Source organism: Neopsephotus bourkii, unplaced genomic scaffold (assembly GCF_033783945.1).
Source record: "Neopsephotus bourkii isolate Nb327-2 ecotype Australia unplaced genomic scaffold, CSIRO-AGI_Nbou_v1 NB_518, whole genome shotgun sequence".
Lineage (NCBI taxonomy): Eukaryota > Metazoa > Chordata > Aves > Psittaciformes > Psittacidae > Neopsephotus > Neopsephotus bourkii.
Window position 1 is genome coordinate 1,750,185 of NW_026901019.1, and position 18,002 is coordinate 1,768,186.

Here is an 18,002-nt window from a genome sequence, read left to right on the forward strand (position 1 = left end):
GAGTCTGTCACATGAGCTGGTGAAGAGCACTGCCAGTGGGTTCACGAGACACACAATAAGCTGTGGAGGTACGACACTGATGCTGATGCAGTGGCTCAGGTGAGACCAGCAGCTAACCAAGGACAGTACAAATCATCTGATCAGAAAACTCCTGTTCCAAGGGTGCAGGTCCTCAGGTCAGCACTCAGGTCAACACACTCAGGTTTCTTATTGTGGCTGATAACTGATCCAGTGAGTCTGTCTGCCCTGGAATGCTGTAAGGGTTAAAAGGAATCTGCTTATGTACTCACAGCATATTTTCACTTCCATTAATAAAACCATTGTTCTAGTGGCAATGGATTATTCAGTGCTTTGAAAGTGAAACCTTGATCTGGACACAGCACATATATTGGTAATGGGCATTACTTGTCCTGTCTCTGCAGCTTTGCATTGCCAAACACTTTGTATATTCGCAATGGACCCTTAGCTTGAAAGATCACAGCCACGATATCTTGAAATTGATTTTCTTCTGCAGAGAGATGTTTGAAGCAAAACCCAATTTGGCCTGTATAAACTACATCAGATAAAAGAAGATATCCCTCAGAGTGTATGGGATCACCTTTGAAGCCATTTTCACCTTACTGTGAATAACAAGTTGCAGAATAAAAGGCATTTCTTACAGCTGATCTGATCTCTACCCATCTGTGAGTTGGCTCTGCAATGAGATAAACCTATCTACTTTAATTCAAGACAGGTGTACTATATTTCCCAATCATATTAAAGAAACTCATGAGGTCTGGTGGTGGAACCCAAAGCATATTACTAGGACAAGTGAAACAGCTTTATCTGCTTTGAGGGACTTGCCTTGCAAAGAAAATGTCAGGCTGCTCCTGCTTCCTTCAGGAGGCAGCAAGCTGGTCTGTGAGGTTCTACCTGGGCTGCCAGCTGGTAAGTGGTGGCTCTGGAATGTCACGCATGCATACATGCAGCTTGCTTTTCTCTCTGGATAGATTCAGTGTCTTGTGTTTTCCTTCTCCCTTCCTCTGGCTGATTTTTGCCTTTCAAGGTGATCCTCAGCTGGTGTCTGTTCAGGTACCTTGGCAGGCAACCTACAGAAAACAACAAAATAGAGAGTATGCTTTAAAGGGAAAAGCAGGGAGAGGGGAAAAAAAGCACAAGACAACAAAACCATCACCTTTTCTTTTTTCCTTTTTCCCTCCCTTTTTTTCTTCCTCTCCCTCCCTATCTCTCTTGGTCTTTTGTATTAGCTTTTCCTGATGTGTGCTAACATCTAATTTTTGGGATATCTAAGAGCTATTAGGGTTGAGGACACTACTTTGCTACTGGAGATACAGGTGCATTTGCAGTCCTGTCTGCAGTCATCCCCTCTCTTCCCTCAGCACAGGGCTGTCAGCTCCATTTGTGCCAAGGCTGGGTATGTTCTGTGGGTCCTGCACTGCTGTTTTCCCTTGGCAGGAGTGTTACCCCCAGACAAGAGCAGATGGACTCCTAGCAGGAGATGTCAATTCAGCTTGTCCCTGAGACAACAGGAAAGACACCGTGGCTGACTAGGGGCAAGGGACAGGGTGACATTCATAGCTGAGCTTGCTGTTTTCTGTGGCAGAAAGAAAACCTTGTGTTGGTTTGCTTGTATGCAGCTGTGGAAAGGAAAGGTCCTATATTCATGTATCACAATAATTGATGGTAGTTGTCAAAAGGTGCCAGACAGCGCAAGCATCCGGAAGGCAAAGGAAAAATTCATGGTGCCTCATCTGGATTTTGTAAGAAGTAACTGGATTGGGGGAAGAAAAAGAACATGTCCTTAACCTGACTTAAACTTTCTGTGTCATAATAATAGCAGCAGCTGTGGATGGATGGCTAGATGGATGGATGGATGGATGGATGGATGGATGCAAAGGGGCTACACACCATCCAGTCTGTGTTCTGAAAAGTCAGCCCTGATCTGTTTTAATGTGAGGCAATGAGGAGTTTCTAAATCCTGTGTGCTTGAGTGTGCAGAGCTGTGCTGGAGCCTGGGGAGCTCTATCTCCAGAGGCTTACAGTGATAGCTTGTGGAGGATATCAGTGGTGAGCTGTTCATGGCCTGGGTATTCCTGGCATGACGTGCCTGCTCCTGCAAGCTGATGTCAACCTCAGTAGTTCCAGTGGGAGCCCATTTACCTCTGGTGAAACCCCGATGGAGTAAGAAGCCAGGTCTGTTCAGGCAGTTGGAAGCTGTTCTTTGGATGTTGCTTTTTCTAGGGCACTTGGCTGTCTGGTGCATCCTGCAGCTTATTTGTTGGCATATTATCAGCTAATTTAAATTACTCAGATAAAGCCCTTATCAGTGTGTGAGACGAAAGGATGTTAGTGGGCATGATGGCAAGGAAGGCTTTTATGAGCCATTTCATAAAGCCAAATCCTCAGGAGCTACTGAGGCCAGATTTGAAGATAATACAATTTTGTTGGTTTTCCCCTCTTTTTCTTTCTTTCTGGTAGCGAATCAAGGAAAAAATTGGAGCACTCAGTTCATTCTTCTGAAGCCAAGAGTGTGGCTGCAGGCTTTTCACTCAGTAACACAAAGGGATTACAACCCAACACCAAGTAGCCTGAGAGAAGTATGAGCATGAATGTAGAGCGGTCCTTTGCTGTAGACCATGTGGATCCCTTGCATAATGTGCCTTGAAAGAGCCTCCCAAGCCTTAGGAGCTATTAATAATGAAATCCACTAATAATAAGATCTGCAACACAAAGAGGAAACTAGCCAGTATTTTGTTACGGGCAGAAAATGAGCAGACCAGCAGGGGACATGCTGATCGTGTCTGATTCATGTTGTCTCTATAATCGCAGCTAAAGTTTTAACAGCCCAGGAAGATGAATTACCCACTCTAACCACCACACGGATCAGCAGGGGGTTTATTAGAAGCAGGCTATCATTTAACAATGTCAGGAGTGTATTTATTATTAAACAGTAGATTCCACAGTCTAAATGGAAAGCTATTACTCCTCTTTAGACACCAAACAAGGTATCTTCATAAAGCCAAATGGCCAATATATTGTATGCTTGTATGAACACAAATACTGTGTCCACTTTAGTGGACCTCAGGGCTTTCTAGGTTTAGCTGGAAGCAAATAAACTGAAGTGTTTAAAGCTACTGGAGGACAAAGCTGTACACGTTAGTTTTGACTTTCAGAACTCCCTACTGACTTCACCCCAGTGACTTGGGTAGAAACCAGAGAGGATTCTGGGTTCCCCACTGAGGTGTTGGTTAAATATGATTACATGTGGACCATGATACAAAAACAAAATACACATGAAAAGTTTGTGCTAGCAGCTAGGCTGCTTTCTAATATGAACTGTGTATTTTTCAGCCTAGAGATTGCTTAGAGTCCTTCTCTTTTCCTCGAGACCAATGTCCTTGTCCATAGGAAGACTGATCAGTTAAAATGTATGGTAATATACAGCAAACACTCTGGTTTTATTTATCGCTACATTAAGCTACCCAATATGGAAGCATAAATAATATAGTTCCTGTAAACTAACACTTAATGTAGTAATATTTCAAGCCAGATTTGTGGGAAAGGCTTGGTGCTGGCCATGTTTTCAGTCCAACTTTGCAAATCCAAAGCATTTCTGCAGGACAACAAAGATACAATGCTCTCAACCAAACTGCTCTAAGCATTTCACAGTTCTGCTATTGCTGCACAACCAAATGGTAATCACAGCAATAGTCTTTGGTCTAACCATAGAACCATAGAATAGTTAGGGTTGGAAAGGACCTTAAGATCATCTAGTTCCAACCCCCGTGCCATGGGCAGGGACACCTCACACTGTGGGAAAGTCACTGGGCACGGGCACCTGACCGATGTGACTGTTGACATTTGTGGGCTGCCACAGCTGGCTTTGAATATGGCAAAGCAAATCTTCCCTTTGTGATTTATGAGCCGCCTCGGCTATATTTTCAACCTAATGGTCCTGATGGGAGATTCTTTGAGATATGGCAAAGTGGATTTTCAGAATTCAGAAGCCAAAGTGCAGAATGAGCCGAGAGGTGGGGCAGGCATGGAGCAAACAGAGCAGACTGACTGCTATTCACTTTTACCTTTTTTTAACAGCTCTCTGGGAATACCCAATTTCTGAAGTTTAAGCAATATTATACACATTTCTTTAAAGTCCATAGTTTCACTTTCAATTAATTGCCTTCATTTCTCATATTAAGGATTTGTGAATACACTAGACTGGAGCTGTGACATGTAGCTATACAGATTTAATGCTGTTCTTTAAAACTGCTCTTCACCAAAGGTTGCTTTGGTGAAGTTGCTTTGTGAAAAGTAAAGTGAACCAGTTGACTTTTCTGGTGCTGTTCCTTGTCATGCATTTGGAAGGGGACATACTAAAATGTCTATTTGAATTTATTGGGAACTGAAGCCAGACACTGCCCCTGTCTATATGGGGCATAATACCTGCTGTTGGTCTAGGGCATGGATCTGAATGGTCCTGCTATAGCAAGACTTTCAGATAGCTTCACCTTCAGTGTTCGATTTGCCCAGTCAAATTTAAAGTCCTTTTGTGTTTCATTGCTGTTACCATCAGCTGCTTCTTCTGCTGAACACAATCTGTCACTGTTCCCTGAATCACCTGTAACCATTACCCATGATCAAGTCATAAAGCGGATTTGATATCGTCTCAACAGGAATGATTTTCATCTAGGCATGATGAATACCTCATGCACTCCAATAGCTTGGATTTAAGCCATGCATAATTTTTGCATTAATTATATCATTACTGTTTAATTGCTGCAATTAGCAGCATCTCTTTCCCTGAGACATCACTGTCATTATATGGCCTCTGCATTGGAACAGGCTCTCACTTATGCAGGCTCCCACCTGTTAGGGCAACCTGTGCTGATTCTCATGTATGGGATGTCTGCACAGAAAGTAATTACATGGTCCCTAAATGACAAGTTTGATTGTCTCCTGCAATATAACTGTAAGGAGGAAGAGTTTCTTCTGAGGATACTGAAAACCTGTGTTCAGTTGACCAAAAGAAAGAGAGTACCTGAGCTGCTACCTCATCTTTGTGAAGGCACCTAAAACCCTGCAAGGTGAGTATAAAATGGTGCTTCTCTGAAATGGTCATTTTCATATCCTCTTTGTGTAGCTTCAGATGATTACCCAAAGTAAAGGGAAGCTGGAATCAGGCCTCAAACTGAATTCTAAGAACCTTTATAAACTCAACTTGTGTGTCACCATGATAGTAAGTGCCACTTGGCAGTGATATGCGTGTTGTTTAGGCTAGGAAATTAAGACCAGGCTGGGAGTGTGTATCAAGAGGCAGACTGATGCTTAGGTAAGTGTGACCACACTCTTCAAAAGTACTATACAGAATCATTAGGGGTGAAAGAGACCTCTCGAGATCATCTAGTCTGACCTCGCTGTCAAGGCAGATACACCCTGAGCAGGTTACACAGGAATGTGTCCAAGTGGGATTTGAATGTCTTCAAGAAGGAGACTCCAGACCCTTTATAGCTGGTCACATAAAGCAGAAAGGGGTTCAGTTCGCAGCTATTAGGATAATGATTTTGGAAGACCCAAATGCTTTCTACTGTCTGGTGAAAATGTTACATGGTGGACTAGTGACAGGAACACCTTTGTTGTCATCTTGTTAGTGCTTTAGGAATCTGTAGCTGCACCTGCAGTAGGAAGACTCTATGCAGAGCCAGTTATTGGTTTGTAAGACCCGTGGGAGCCCTGTCATGATCAACTTAATGGAAGCACCTTGTAGTCAGGCACAAGACCCTCTGCTTTCATGTTACAGTCAGGCTGAGGGAAGGCCAGACTCTTACAGCTGCAGGCTGCATCTTCACTGTCTCTGACTTTTTGAGGTACCGTTGTCAACTTTACCTCTTGCCTGCCTTCTGCACAATTAAAGTCCATTTTAGATAATGTCAGAAGGATGCCAGTACAACAGGGTATTAATCCTACAGCTGTAATGCCTGGAGAAAACTACCGGGATTAGAGCATCCTCATGATGTTAGCCAAGTACCAAAGTCCATGCTTGTGCTCCGTAGAAGAAAGGTCTGGTTTCTCTGAATTAATCACTCTTCCAGTAATCTGACCAGCCTTTAAGAGATGATACAAATTAAAGCTATACTCTGTTACTCAGAAATAATATTAGCTCTTTAAGGAGAGTCATACTTTGTACATGATGGTTGAACTCCGGAGGCTTCTGCATGTGTCAATCTCTGATCTCCCACTCAGCGTTATCTGCTAATGGCACCATCAGCCATCATTACTTTACTGCAAAATATCCATCAAGCAACAAACTCTGGTATTTATTTAGCAGCAGGAAAAGTGTTCTTTTTGCCTTTAAGGCATTCTGCCTTAAATAAGGGTTGGCCACCCTGCCAACTGCATAAAATTCCTTCACCCTGAGTATGAAAACTTTGAGTAAAATGGAAAGAAATGCAAATTCCTGCTTCTAAATCCCAGTGGTACTTTTATATATATATTATATATACATGTATCTATATATATCTTTTCCCTTTTTTATTTGATGTGTGTGATGAGAAGGCTCTGAGTGAGCTTCTGGAGGCTTTTTTTTTTGTGCAATGGCCGTGTTTCTGCTGGGAGTTCTTATTATTGTTGCATTCATTTGAGTTTGCTTACACAGACAAAAATCACTCAAGCAAAATCACTGCTGATCACTCTGCAAGTGGGAATGATGTTAAGGTGACAGTTACACAGGCTGAGCTGTGTGGATATAAACCATCTTCACCAGTTGGAAAAGTCGCCTTGGGAGGGGCTCAATCTTCACTTTCAAGTGCTTAGGAAGAAAGGCAGCAATTACAGAATGTGGCTTTGGGTCACTTGAAGTCACCCAGTGATGAACATTTATGCCACGTATTACCAGCTTTTTAAAAGGCATTGTTCTGTGCCAGTGGTTACCTGCTGTATAGGTAATTGTAAAACAAACTCCATATTCCATTTGACACCCTTTCTAATTACATCTCACCTTCATTAGGCTATTAAAGTGATAAATGCTAGCAATTACATTGAACTCCAGTGAAACCCCTCTGTCTGTGGCATGCGCTGACTGCAGTGTAAGTGATTTGCCCAGGAGCCTGGAGGAACTTTGCCCGTGCAGTGAAGCCCTGAACAAAACAACCCCAAAAAGAAAAGGAAAGAAAGAAAAGGGCCTGCAAACAGCTTGGCTGATCAGAGAGTATCTGACAGTAAAGTCTATGCCCAGCATCGAACCGTGTGGCTGGCTGGGGCTGATCTGCTGGCAGCAAGAGACAACTTCTTCCCAATTTAATCATATCTGTGCAGGAGGGGGAAAAGTTAGTGTATCTGATGTGTGCTTTGATATGGAATAAGGTGTTCAGATGTGGCACCAGTGGATGTGCCATGGTCCTGTGTGCTTCCTCTCCCGTGTTCTTGTACACTCAGTCTCCCTTGTGCAAAGAGGCAGGTTTCCTGGGGGTAGTATAGACAGATGTGTGCTGTCACCTGTGCTCTAGCTCATGTGTGATCACTCACACGCGAGATGAACATGGGTGGATAAACAAAAAGCCACTTTCTGCCACTAGAAAGGGATACGGTGGTGGCAGTTTGCAGGGGCTGTCGCAGCGTTGCTCTGGGTGGAGGGGAAGCCATAAGGAGGATTCCTGGGTGTTGGGCTGCCTCTGTAGCAGAGGAGGAAAGGTTCCAGAAGGTTTCCCTTCTGGAAAGCTAGGGAAAGAGTGAGTGAGATTTGGATTTGTGCCTATAAAAGACTTTCTCCCTGTTAAGTGATTTTAGGGGAGCAGCAGGACAGGGAGCACGAGAGCCTGGAAGAGGAAGGGGCATCTTCCTCCCCTCCTCCTCCTCCTTTGATGGTTTTCTGCAGGGCTGTTTCTTTTACTTTTTTTTCTTGTACTTCTCTGTGCCATTTCACCCTTTCTGAAGGACATTTTTCCTGGGGGAAAAGAGTGATCTTCCCTGAGTTAGAGGGAACCGAGAGCCGTATTTCCCCCATTTCAGCTGCCCATAGGCCTCCCAAGGGAGAAGCAGGAAGATGAACTGGCGTGTTTGGAGCAGTGTTATTCAGTGTGTGTGTAGCTGGTGTCCATCAGAGCCGTGCTATCACCCCAAAGGTGAAATCATCTGTCTGATTCCCCAAGCCTGGGTGCCTTGGGCTGGCTATTGCCCTGAATCCAGCCGCAGCCTGGTTGGAATGAGGAGTGGGGTGGACACCGAAAAGGGAGCTCCTCTGCAGGCAGGGACCTTGCCTGAGGGTTTGGAGTCACCTTGGGGTGCCCGTGCTGCAGTGCTCTGGTGGCTGGCTGATGGCTGGGTGTATATAGCTTTAGAGCAATTGCTGCAGGTCTGCTCGATTTCAATCTCGTAGCAAATGCAATTTCAAAACCTCACAACACTTTGTTACTGGCATGTGTGCAGTTCAGCAGATGGATCAGCCAGCCACTGCAGAAGCAGATGTTTCTTTTCCTGATGGATTGAGCCAACGCAGGAGATGGAATGACTGATATTTATTTATTAATAAATATTATAGCTTCTGCAAGCATTTTCCTAAGGGTTTCTGTAGGACAGGTGCTATTATTGCCAAGAGCATGCCCTCTGCTGCACCGAGGCTTGCCCAGCTCCTCTTGGGAGCCAGACAACTGGGTTTTCCTACAAGAAAACGATTTCCCAGAGAATGGCAGCCAAAGTCACCTCTAATCATTTCTGATCTTCCTATGGACAGATTGAGGGCTTCTCAAATGCATTCGCTGTCAGGAATTATTTGCTGATATGGCCATTAGTCATTTCTGATTTATGATTTTTTCAGTCCGTGAGCAGCTCAAAGTAAGGTATTTGAGATTCAAAATCCTGTCTGTGCTGATGTGTTGATTAGCTGGTCTGAACGCATTAAGGTGCCTGATGTGTTTCTATTTTCTGCCTAAAATCAGTGTGACCTTAACAATGTTTTATACCGCTAAAAATAAGTCATTAAAATCCTTAGTAGCTGGGCCTATGTCTTCAGAATATGACCCAGAGTTAGGAAAAAACAGCTGTGGGCTGCTTATTGATAAATGATAGCAGTGGACTTCCCTCCAGCATCTATCGACAAGGATAGATTTCTAATCCATACATTGCTTTGCCATATCTGAATATCTTGCAGAAGCACTCTGAGCAAAGTTATCAGCATCTGTCACATATTATTTCTTCCCTTTTACCGAGAAAAAGACCCAGGTGGCAGAGGATGATTTGTTTTGGTATGAATGTCTACTCTAATGAAGAGTGTTCCTAGCAAAGCTTTCTGCACATCCTTAGCTACAGACTGGACACTGCAATAGCCTGTTGACGCAGAAATTCTGTGTGATTTCACCCAAATAACAGAAACTCAGTCTACTTTCAATGACTTGATCTGCTCAACACTCATTCCATTTCCTGGGACTGAAAGCTTTGCTCAGAATACTATTTTTTAATATATCCTTCCCAAGTAAACTTATTTAGAAGCAAGTTTGTAGAAAAGTGACATGACAGTAGCAGGAACCTGGCAAAAAATACAGACAACAAAGCCTTTAAAAGAAGAAGAAAGATAATTCCTCAGCAAAACAACAAGGGGTTTATACTTCCATACTGAATACATTGACCTATCTGTCAAACAGGGATGTTCACAGTCTTGCTGAACTACCCTGCCATTGCCGTTATGAAAGGCACTCTCAGACTGCCACCACCTAGTCATCTCCTGGCTGTAGGTCCTCTTGGTCACTGGGAGAAGAGATAGAGAAATCAATGGGAGTAACTCAGTTACGTGCAAGGGTGGAGTTCAGACCTGGTATAACTGTGGGAAACCAAAGGTGCTGGTGTGACTCTGGGGCAGAACACTTTGTGATCCAGCCCTGCTCTATGAGCCACAGGGCTGTCTGGAGATGTTTGTAAAGGATTTATGCAATCAAGAGTAAACACATCTGTGCGTGAATCGAAGCCAAGCTCGGAATGAATGATTGGTGCTAATGAGGCTTTCTGGATGTTGCATTAGCTATAATCCGTCTTTGGGCACTACAATTCAGGCATTAATACTTACTGCAGATGATGAAAGCAGCACAAGTCAACTTTCCTGTGCTTTGGTGATACCCGACTTGTTGTCCATGAAGAACACAACACCAGGTAGTGGTCAACAGGTAGTCAGTGGATCTGGTCTTTGCAAATACTTATTTTTCAAGCACTTTCGATACAAGCTTTAACAAATGCCTTTGCACTGATGCAGATGTGAGGGCAGGCATTACAAAAGTGCTGAAAAGGAATGGTGAAAATGAAGAGCAAAATCAGCATGGCAAGAGAGATGCAGCAGCTTATGTTAGACCTATTGATATAGATGCAGATGGAAAGAAACAGGGAAGCACTCAGGCATGTGGGCTTTTCTTCAAGTCTGAAACTAACCCTAAAAAGATTGGTTTTGCTGGCTAGCAAGGAAGTACTATTATTTACCATGTGCCAGTTTGCAGGTGCAAATTCCGTGCCAGCCTGGATCAGACTGCCTGCCTTTGGGGAGAAAGTTTGTGGTACGGACACATGCCTCTTGGCCTTAGTGCCAGACTCAGGCCATTGGCATCTCCTGTTCTACTTGGTGAAGTCTAGTTGTCCGTAGCTTGTGCGTGATGTGGCCATGGACCCCAGGCAGGGCAAAGGTATGCCGTTGCCTTGTCCTAAAGGATGTGCTCCCAGCTACACTGAAGTTGTTAAATCGTTCTGCCAAAGTCAGTGGCATTTGTTTCAGATCCTGAAGCCCAGCAGGCAGTTGTGCGTAGTTTTATTGGGAAATCCAGGCCTTGAGCTAATCCCTGATTACAGAAACAAATATTTCAGGTGTGTTTCAGAGATGGACTCTTGAATTATGAATGGGAATCCAATTTCCAATTAAATGCCTTCTGCTTTCGCTTTAGATTGTCTCTCTGTGAATGCTTCACCAGTATAACTTTCTCTCTGGAGTTCTGACAAACACCAAGGGGTATAAAAAGCACATGGGTCAAGCTCCTTGCAGTGCCCTGCTAACACACAGTGGGGCACAGCCCTGGCAGTCCCAGCCACCAACTTCAACATGGTCCACTGTGAGTAGTGACAAGGATTTGTTAACTCTGCATTTATTGCTCTCTGTTGAATGAGATTACAGGATCTAATCTGCCTCTAAGCTACCACTGGTGGCAAGAAGGGCATAGGGTGTGTAATTGGAAGGAGGGGGAGTTAAAAAAGTGGCTGTATATCCATACTGTTGCAGGCCTGGTTACACAGCAAGTAAATCAAAGGCATAGAAACCTTCATAAAACGTAATTTTTATGGTAATCACTTGTCTTTTCCACAGCACATAACCGTGCTCATTAACAAAATGCCCAGAGATTTACTAATCAGTTTGGTTAATTGAAAAAAGATTAAAGATTAACTGTTCAGAAACTTCCCTGTGTTTTTTACATGCCAAATTGTTAAAACACAATAAAATGGTTTTAATCATTTATCATTCTGACATGGAGTAATTGCTTGTTATTACTGTTTGGATTACAGAAGTCCTGGAAGCTCCAGTCAGGGATCAAAGTCTTACTGGTTGAGGCACATAATAAATAACAGCCTGCGGCCCCAAAGAAGCTGCAGGATGGGGTATCTATATACATCATTTTCAGGTTTTGTCTCCCAGCAATGCAGTGACCTCATCTGTCTCTGACAAGTCAGTTATTTAGTATGATACCCATCTTTGTGACTTCCTTGTAAGATGCTTCAATGTTATCTGTAGCCCATAGTTAATTGGACCATCCCTGGTGCTTTGGTAAGAGGATATAAAGGGAGTGGAGAAGAGGAAGGTAATTCTTTGTTCTAGGAATCCGATCCATCACAGCCTGCAGTATTTCCTCCTCAATACCATTCTCTGTCACTCACTAGGACATATATTGAGTCAAACACATTATAGTTTGATTCTCCAGCTAATGGCTAGTGAGGCTTGGTCTCAGTACACTGCAACAAGCACAGTAATTGAAATTCAGACTGCAGGAGAGAAATAGCTTAGTCTTCATTTCGGCACATCACACACATGCTTATACAGAGTTTTCTCTTGGATGCAGTAAACAAGGGGCTTGATTCAGTATTGCCTCAAAGCCTTATTACACATTAGCAAACAAAACATGACAGTACACAATGGTCCCAGCATTGGTTTGTTTTAAGTTCAAAGTGTCTCATCTTGCTCTGGAGAACAAACTTTTGATGGTTCACTGTGGCACAGTCAAGGTCCTTGACTGTTCTTGGGAGCTGCTAGGATGGTGTTGCCTTTTCTTTCCCATTAGTGAGTCAGAAGAGCTGCTTTTGCTGAGCTTTGCTCTATAGTCACAGCCTTTTGCATGGCTCACCGGCATCAGAGCAGCTGATGACTGGGGAAGGATGAGACGTTTCTCATCAAGTGGGCTACGGGGCATGTGACAGCTTCTCATCCAGCTCTTGCTCCATCTTAAAACCTCTTATATTAGTGCTGGTATACTGAGATTCGTGATTTGGTGTGGGATTTTCTAATAAGCTCACCAAACTAAAAATTAACATGTTTTGTTCTAGAAAAAGTTAAAACTAAAAATACACCAGGAATTGAGGCACTATCATATTGTTTTCCAGTCTATTTCCAGACTCTACTGGGTGCTTTCCAGTATGGTATTACACCAGTTTTGCTCACTGGAATGGGGAGCAGCCATTTCCAAACCTGTCACCCTGGGGCCAGTCTTACTGTGCTTTGTCCACTCCTAGTGTCCTTTTTCCCTTTCAGGCATTGCCCTGCATTTGACACTTATTTACTGCGTGAAATAGTTTTCACAGAAGTTACTAAAGACTTTGCCCTTCTGTTTATATTCTTGTTCTATATTTTGGCCCTGTTTCTATCCTGGTTTGTGACCCATAGCCTCATGTGCTTGACCACGTGAGTTTTCTAGGATTTAGTCCTCTTCCTTCTCTTCCCCCAGGAGGAAGGTGCTCAGCAATATAGTGCAGTTTGGCTAGAAAAGTTAAATGCAGTCTGTGATGTGCTTCCTTAATACACTGTAGAATACAGGTAATCAGGGAAGAACATTAGTTGAAATGTCAATGAAAAGTGTCAGAAGCATCCACTAGGGACCATATGCTGTTCTCTGTACTTGTGCCTTGCTCTCCCTGCGTGCACTGAGCCCTAGCTAAATGCCTTATCTATCTGTTTAAGGTATTTAATTAATACCTCAGCTATAACACCAATCCTCATTGTTCTGCATACTGATAGAGCAGAGCCGAGAGAGCAGACCTGCATTATCAAAACACGTTGTGCAGCTCAGAGAAAAGACTTTCATCCTGACAAAAGAGCTCGGGGCTGGAGCTGCTCATGCACATAATGGGAGCCTGCTGCCGGCACAGTGCGGGGAGAGAAGTTACAGTAAAGGGCCAGCATGAGGAATGGCGTGCCAGCCAGCATGCCTGGTGCACCGCAGGCTTGTGGCAACAAGCTGGAAAATGAGAGCAAGCACGTAAACTCTTTAAGGGCACTGCAGCAGCATGTGTTGGTGTGTTTGTTCATACAGGTCACAGCCAGACGCTCACAGTTCTTAGATAGCAGAATACGGGGAGGATGCTTTTCTCCAACAGGCATTTAGCCATTTGTATGCCTGAATCCATGCTGAGTCCTGATGCTGTGCTGCTGAGGATGCCTGCCCCAGGGAGGGCACCACTGAGCTCTATACCTTAAATTCTATACTTAATCTCTAGATCTTCCCCATATGGTCTTTGCTTTTGGCTCAAATAGGCTTGAGTCTTTCACGTGTCCTAGGCACTAGAGCCACATTGCAAAAGAACAGTCAGTCTTTCCTTCCAAGTCTGTGTCAAAAGTTCATCCAAGTAAAGCCCTTAAGTCTTTCTATGCAAAATCTTCTTGTTGCTTTTTTCCTCTTCCCTTGACTGCAGCCCTCGAAAACAAAACTGTCTCAGTTACTGGAGGAGCCCACTTCTGGAGGGATATTTTCTTGATGGCTTTGCCACCTTTCCTATGCCTTTCAACTAAGGGGTCATTTTCTCCTTTGATTTGAGCAGAAGCAACACCACTGAGCGGTGTTGCACAGGTACAGCCTCAAGAATAAGCTGAGCTGCCTTTATTATGGGCAGTATTTTGCTTATTTGCCAGTCAGATGAATGAGTTCAGAGGCATCTGGCTACAAAGTCATCAGAATGAGAAAAGATGGCTATACTCAGGCTGGTTATGTTTATGTTTGGCTTGTTTGGTTTTTTTAATGTGGTGGTGTTAGGTTTTTTTAACTGCCCAGCCCTGTGATGCTGGCAAGCGCTGATGCTGTTGCAAATGCTGTGAGATGACTCTTCTTGGCCAAAATTGTTCTTAGAGAGAGACCAAATTGGTCTCTAGTGAGAGGGGGTACAGAGCATGGATTGTTTTTTTTTCACACAAAGCTCTAGCAGCAACTGAAAGCAGGGTAATGACAGAAACCACACTCCAACCTGTGCTATGGCTCATCTTCTGCTGGGCAGGAGATGCTGTGTAATGGGATTGAGATTGTACCAGTGTATGTGAGAGAGACTGTGGAGTGTCAGCTATCAAGAGCAATGGATGGTAACTTCTGGTTGCAGTGGGACACATTCTGAATTTGTCCAGATGCTACAAACATCTGTTTTTGGCACCCTGTGTATGCCAGGGAAACAGGGCATGATCCTGGGAGCCTTGTGCCCAGCTACCTGCTGCCCTGTCTGGAGGCAGAAGACTTGTACCTAACATGTGTCTTGCTTAACATGGTAACTGAGATGAACATGCTTCTTTCAGACATTATCAGCAGGTTTCTATCTCTTGGCATGCTCTCCAAACTCTTTCAAGACAGTCTTGCTTTTTAAGCTTCTAGGTATCTTCCAGGTATGTATTTTCGGCTATTACTGCTCTAGACAAGGTCAATTCTGTTGGATCGAGAGAAGACAAAGTCATCAAAAACATCTGCCTGCTGGGTTTTTAATCTTTTAAATTTTCCAGGAGTTTGCTGATGGGAGTGTTAGTTTGAGAAATCAATTCAGTTTCTCCTTTATTATTTGGATTTCATGGAACTAATATTGAATATTGGCCAACACTGTCAGGGTATATGTTTACTTTGTGGTGGAGAAGAGCCACAAGGGCTTCTTATAAGACAAGGCTAGGATGTTATGCTTGTGACTTCCAGACACCTCATGGTCTGATTTCCACTGTGACAGTATTAGGGTTTGCCACAATTAACTTCATATTCCCCTTCTGCCTCTGCTCTGGTTTAGATGGTAACCCTGTTTTCCGGTTTTGAGTATGGGCTGAAGAACATGGAATACTGAAGCAAGCTGTCTGGCTTGTCTCAAATTGCAGTCCTTACTAGCTCTATGTGTTGAATGCCTTGTGGAAGGTGGACAGCAAGTTGCCTATGACTGGAATACCGGCTGTGCATCTGTCTTAACGCCTTACAAAAGACAAGATGTCAAGGAAGAAGAAGTTGTGCTGTGCAATATATGCCACTAGTCAGCAAAGACTGAGACAAGGACTGTGAACTGCAAATGTTTCTAGTAAACTGCCTGTGAACAATCTGCAGGCCATGGATTCTTCATTAGAGGATGGCAGGGATGCTTCCCAAAAACCGAACAAATGTGAGACTGTTGCAATCTGTTCACACTAAGACAAAAACAAAACAAAAAGGCGTGAAATAAATTATCTCATGCCTACAGGGCTTTAACAAGGGCTGGATGCAGCAATACCAAACAAGGGATAATATGCTGATGAAAACAAGAACTTCATTTTGATGCACCCTCCACAAAGTCTGACTTTAACAGAGTCCTTGCTTGCTGCAAGGAACCCAATAGCCACCTATGAAGAGGTAGATGAGGGACACCATGGTGAGAAAGGCAAAAGTGCTCCTTCACTTACTTAGTGTGCTTACTTTGCTAGTAACTGCTCAGGAAGCTAAGTTTGGTAAAGCAAACCAGCAGTGTTATGACCAGATGATAGGGTATCCATATCACTTGCAAGGATAATGTCATGGCTGTCACAGCTTTCTGTTACTCATGATGATGGGATGGACTCTTTCTTACCCTAGAATGATTCAGTGCTAGCTGCTGTGGGGCCAAACTTGGCTTTCAATTTTGTAGAGGTTCAGTACATTCAAAGTGCTTTCATATTCTGTTTCTCATTCAAATGGAAAACCAATTCCAACATTTCCTGGAAAATCATGTTCTGAGAAATATCTGAATGTTGTCAACTATTGCAGTAACACTTGGAATCTTATTTACATTGCCAATGTTAAACCTTTTGGATAATAGAGGGAGGATCCTGAAGTGATGGGGTTTTCGTAAGCAAAAAATGTACCTATTCCAAACTCAAAATGGAGCCTAGTGGCATTATTGAGATGCATTGTGTCTTTCTCATGGTGAAAGTTCCTTGCTAGCGGCTTTCATGTTTGAAAAATTGCCATTTTTCGGAAGGAAAAATATTCCATTGGGGAACTCTAGTGCTAATATGGGTGTCAGTAGCAGGCTGTCTGGGCTTTTCCTTTTTTCCTTCTTTTTATTTTTAATCCTGAAGACTCCCCACTGTAGTTCTGAAGTCGGTGGATATTCCTTCTGGAAAGAAAAAGGACTCCAGAGGGATACATTTTTTACACCAAATCCCCCTTACATCAAGTGGCAGCAGGATCTGGCTATGCGGATTCATTATGTACTGTTAAGCAGCTGCCACATTTCACTCCAGCAGCAGTTGTACTTCGTTTACGAACAAAATGATTCATATGTGAGGATGGTAAAGTGCTGCAGCTCGTGGTGAATTTGCACCGAGGGGCAGCTCGTGGGCGAGGGCTGGGTGAAAACAGATGCTGAAGTAGGACTTTGCTATTTGCCTGATAGTTTATACAGTCGTAAAAGTTTGTGCTTTAGAAGGGCAAGTCCTGCCAGAAATACGAGTGCATAAAAGCAGAGCAAAGGAGATTGTCTATGAACAGTATTATTCACAGCCTCCTTGCATCTTGACTGAGAGAAGCAAATAAGTGGTAACACTTGACCTATATACAGAATTATGAACGAGGAAATGAAATGGATTAACAGCATTCTCTTGTAAGTCCCATAATGCAAAAGCAGTGGGACACTCAATCACTGCTACAAAGGTGAAGGGGATTAAAGGAAGATTCCCCCTTCATGCAACACAATGTTGTGTTTACTACCCTAGAAAAATCCCTTGCCTTTTTGTTTTACTTACCATGGTGTAAATTAGGAATATTCCTGCTAAAACGAGTGTGATCTTCACAGGGGTAAAGGCCACAGAACTAAGAAATGAAGACATATGTCTGAAATGCTGCAGAATACAGCAATCTCTAATACTTTGGTACATACGCTCTGTGGGCGGAGGGAGGAGAGTTGCCTTTCTTAATGCCAAAGCTCCCACCGGTACTTGGAAAACATTATGCTGTCCTCCTTCCCTGAATATGATAGAAAACTTGCTGCTGGCTACAGAGAACAGCAGCCTGCCCTCAGGAATGCTGGGTAAAGCGGGCAGCAGATAAATATACTTAGTTTAAAATCCCTTTCAAAAGTATCCTGTGGTTTGTGCGTTTTTTTGTGTAGTTTTATTCCAGGGCAGAGAGGAATAAAGGTTTGTTAAATCCCCGAATAGGTGAAACTCTGTGGTGCAGCTGAGACCTCATAAGCCATGCTAACAGAAAGCAGGGGTTCTACACCTCTTCTTGGTATATGTGCTTTGATGTTGGTGCCCGCTGGACCAGGGGAAGGAACGCATGGTGGTTGTTGGTCTGAACCACAGGGGCCCCTCCTTTGTTTGTGCTTTTAACAGCCCTGAAGTGGTAGCAGACAGCATAGAAGCAGTTCTGAGTTTCCTGTGATCCCTCAGCATCTTTTACTCCTGAGCGGATTAAGCTGCACAGCTACCCTGAGGTGGATTAATGCTCCTGCTCTGAAAAATCAAACCTTAAGTCCGGGCAATGCTGTACCTGCCACAACCTCACAGGGTACGGTACCACTAGCAGAAAATA

The 18,002-nt window shown here is 43.5% G+C and overlaps 1 protein-coding gene across 5 annotated transcripts in view; it reads left to right on the forward strand.

The window, feature by feature from the left end:
• The first annotated feature begins 207 nt into the window (after positions 1–207).
• LOC133210814 (calpain-13-like) overlaps positions 208–18,002 on the forward strand; it is a 68,957-nt gene continuing 51,162 nt past the window's right edge. For all 5 annotated transcript variants that reach the window (XM_061350533.1, XM_061350534.1, XM_061350531.1 and 2 more), the window contains exon 1: positions 208–927. In XM_061350533.1, coding sequence (XP_061206517.1) covers positions 856–927 — 72 coding nt within the window. In that variant the 5' untranslated portion in view covers positions 208–855. The remainder of the gene's footprint in view (positions 928–18,002) is intronic.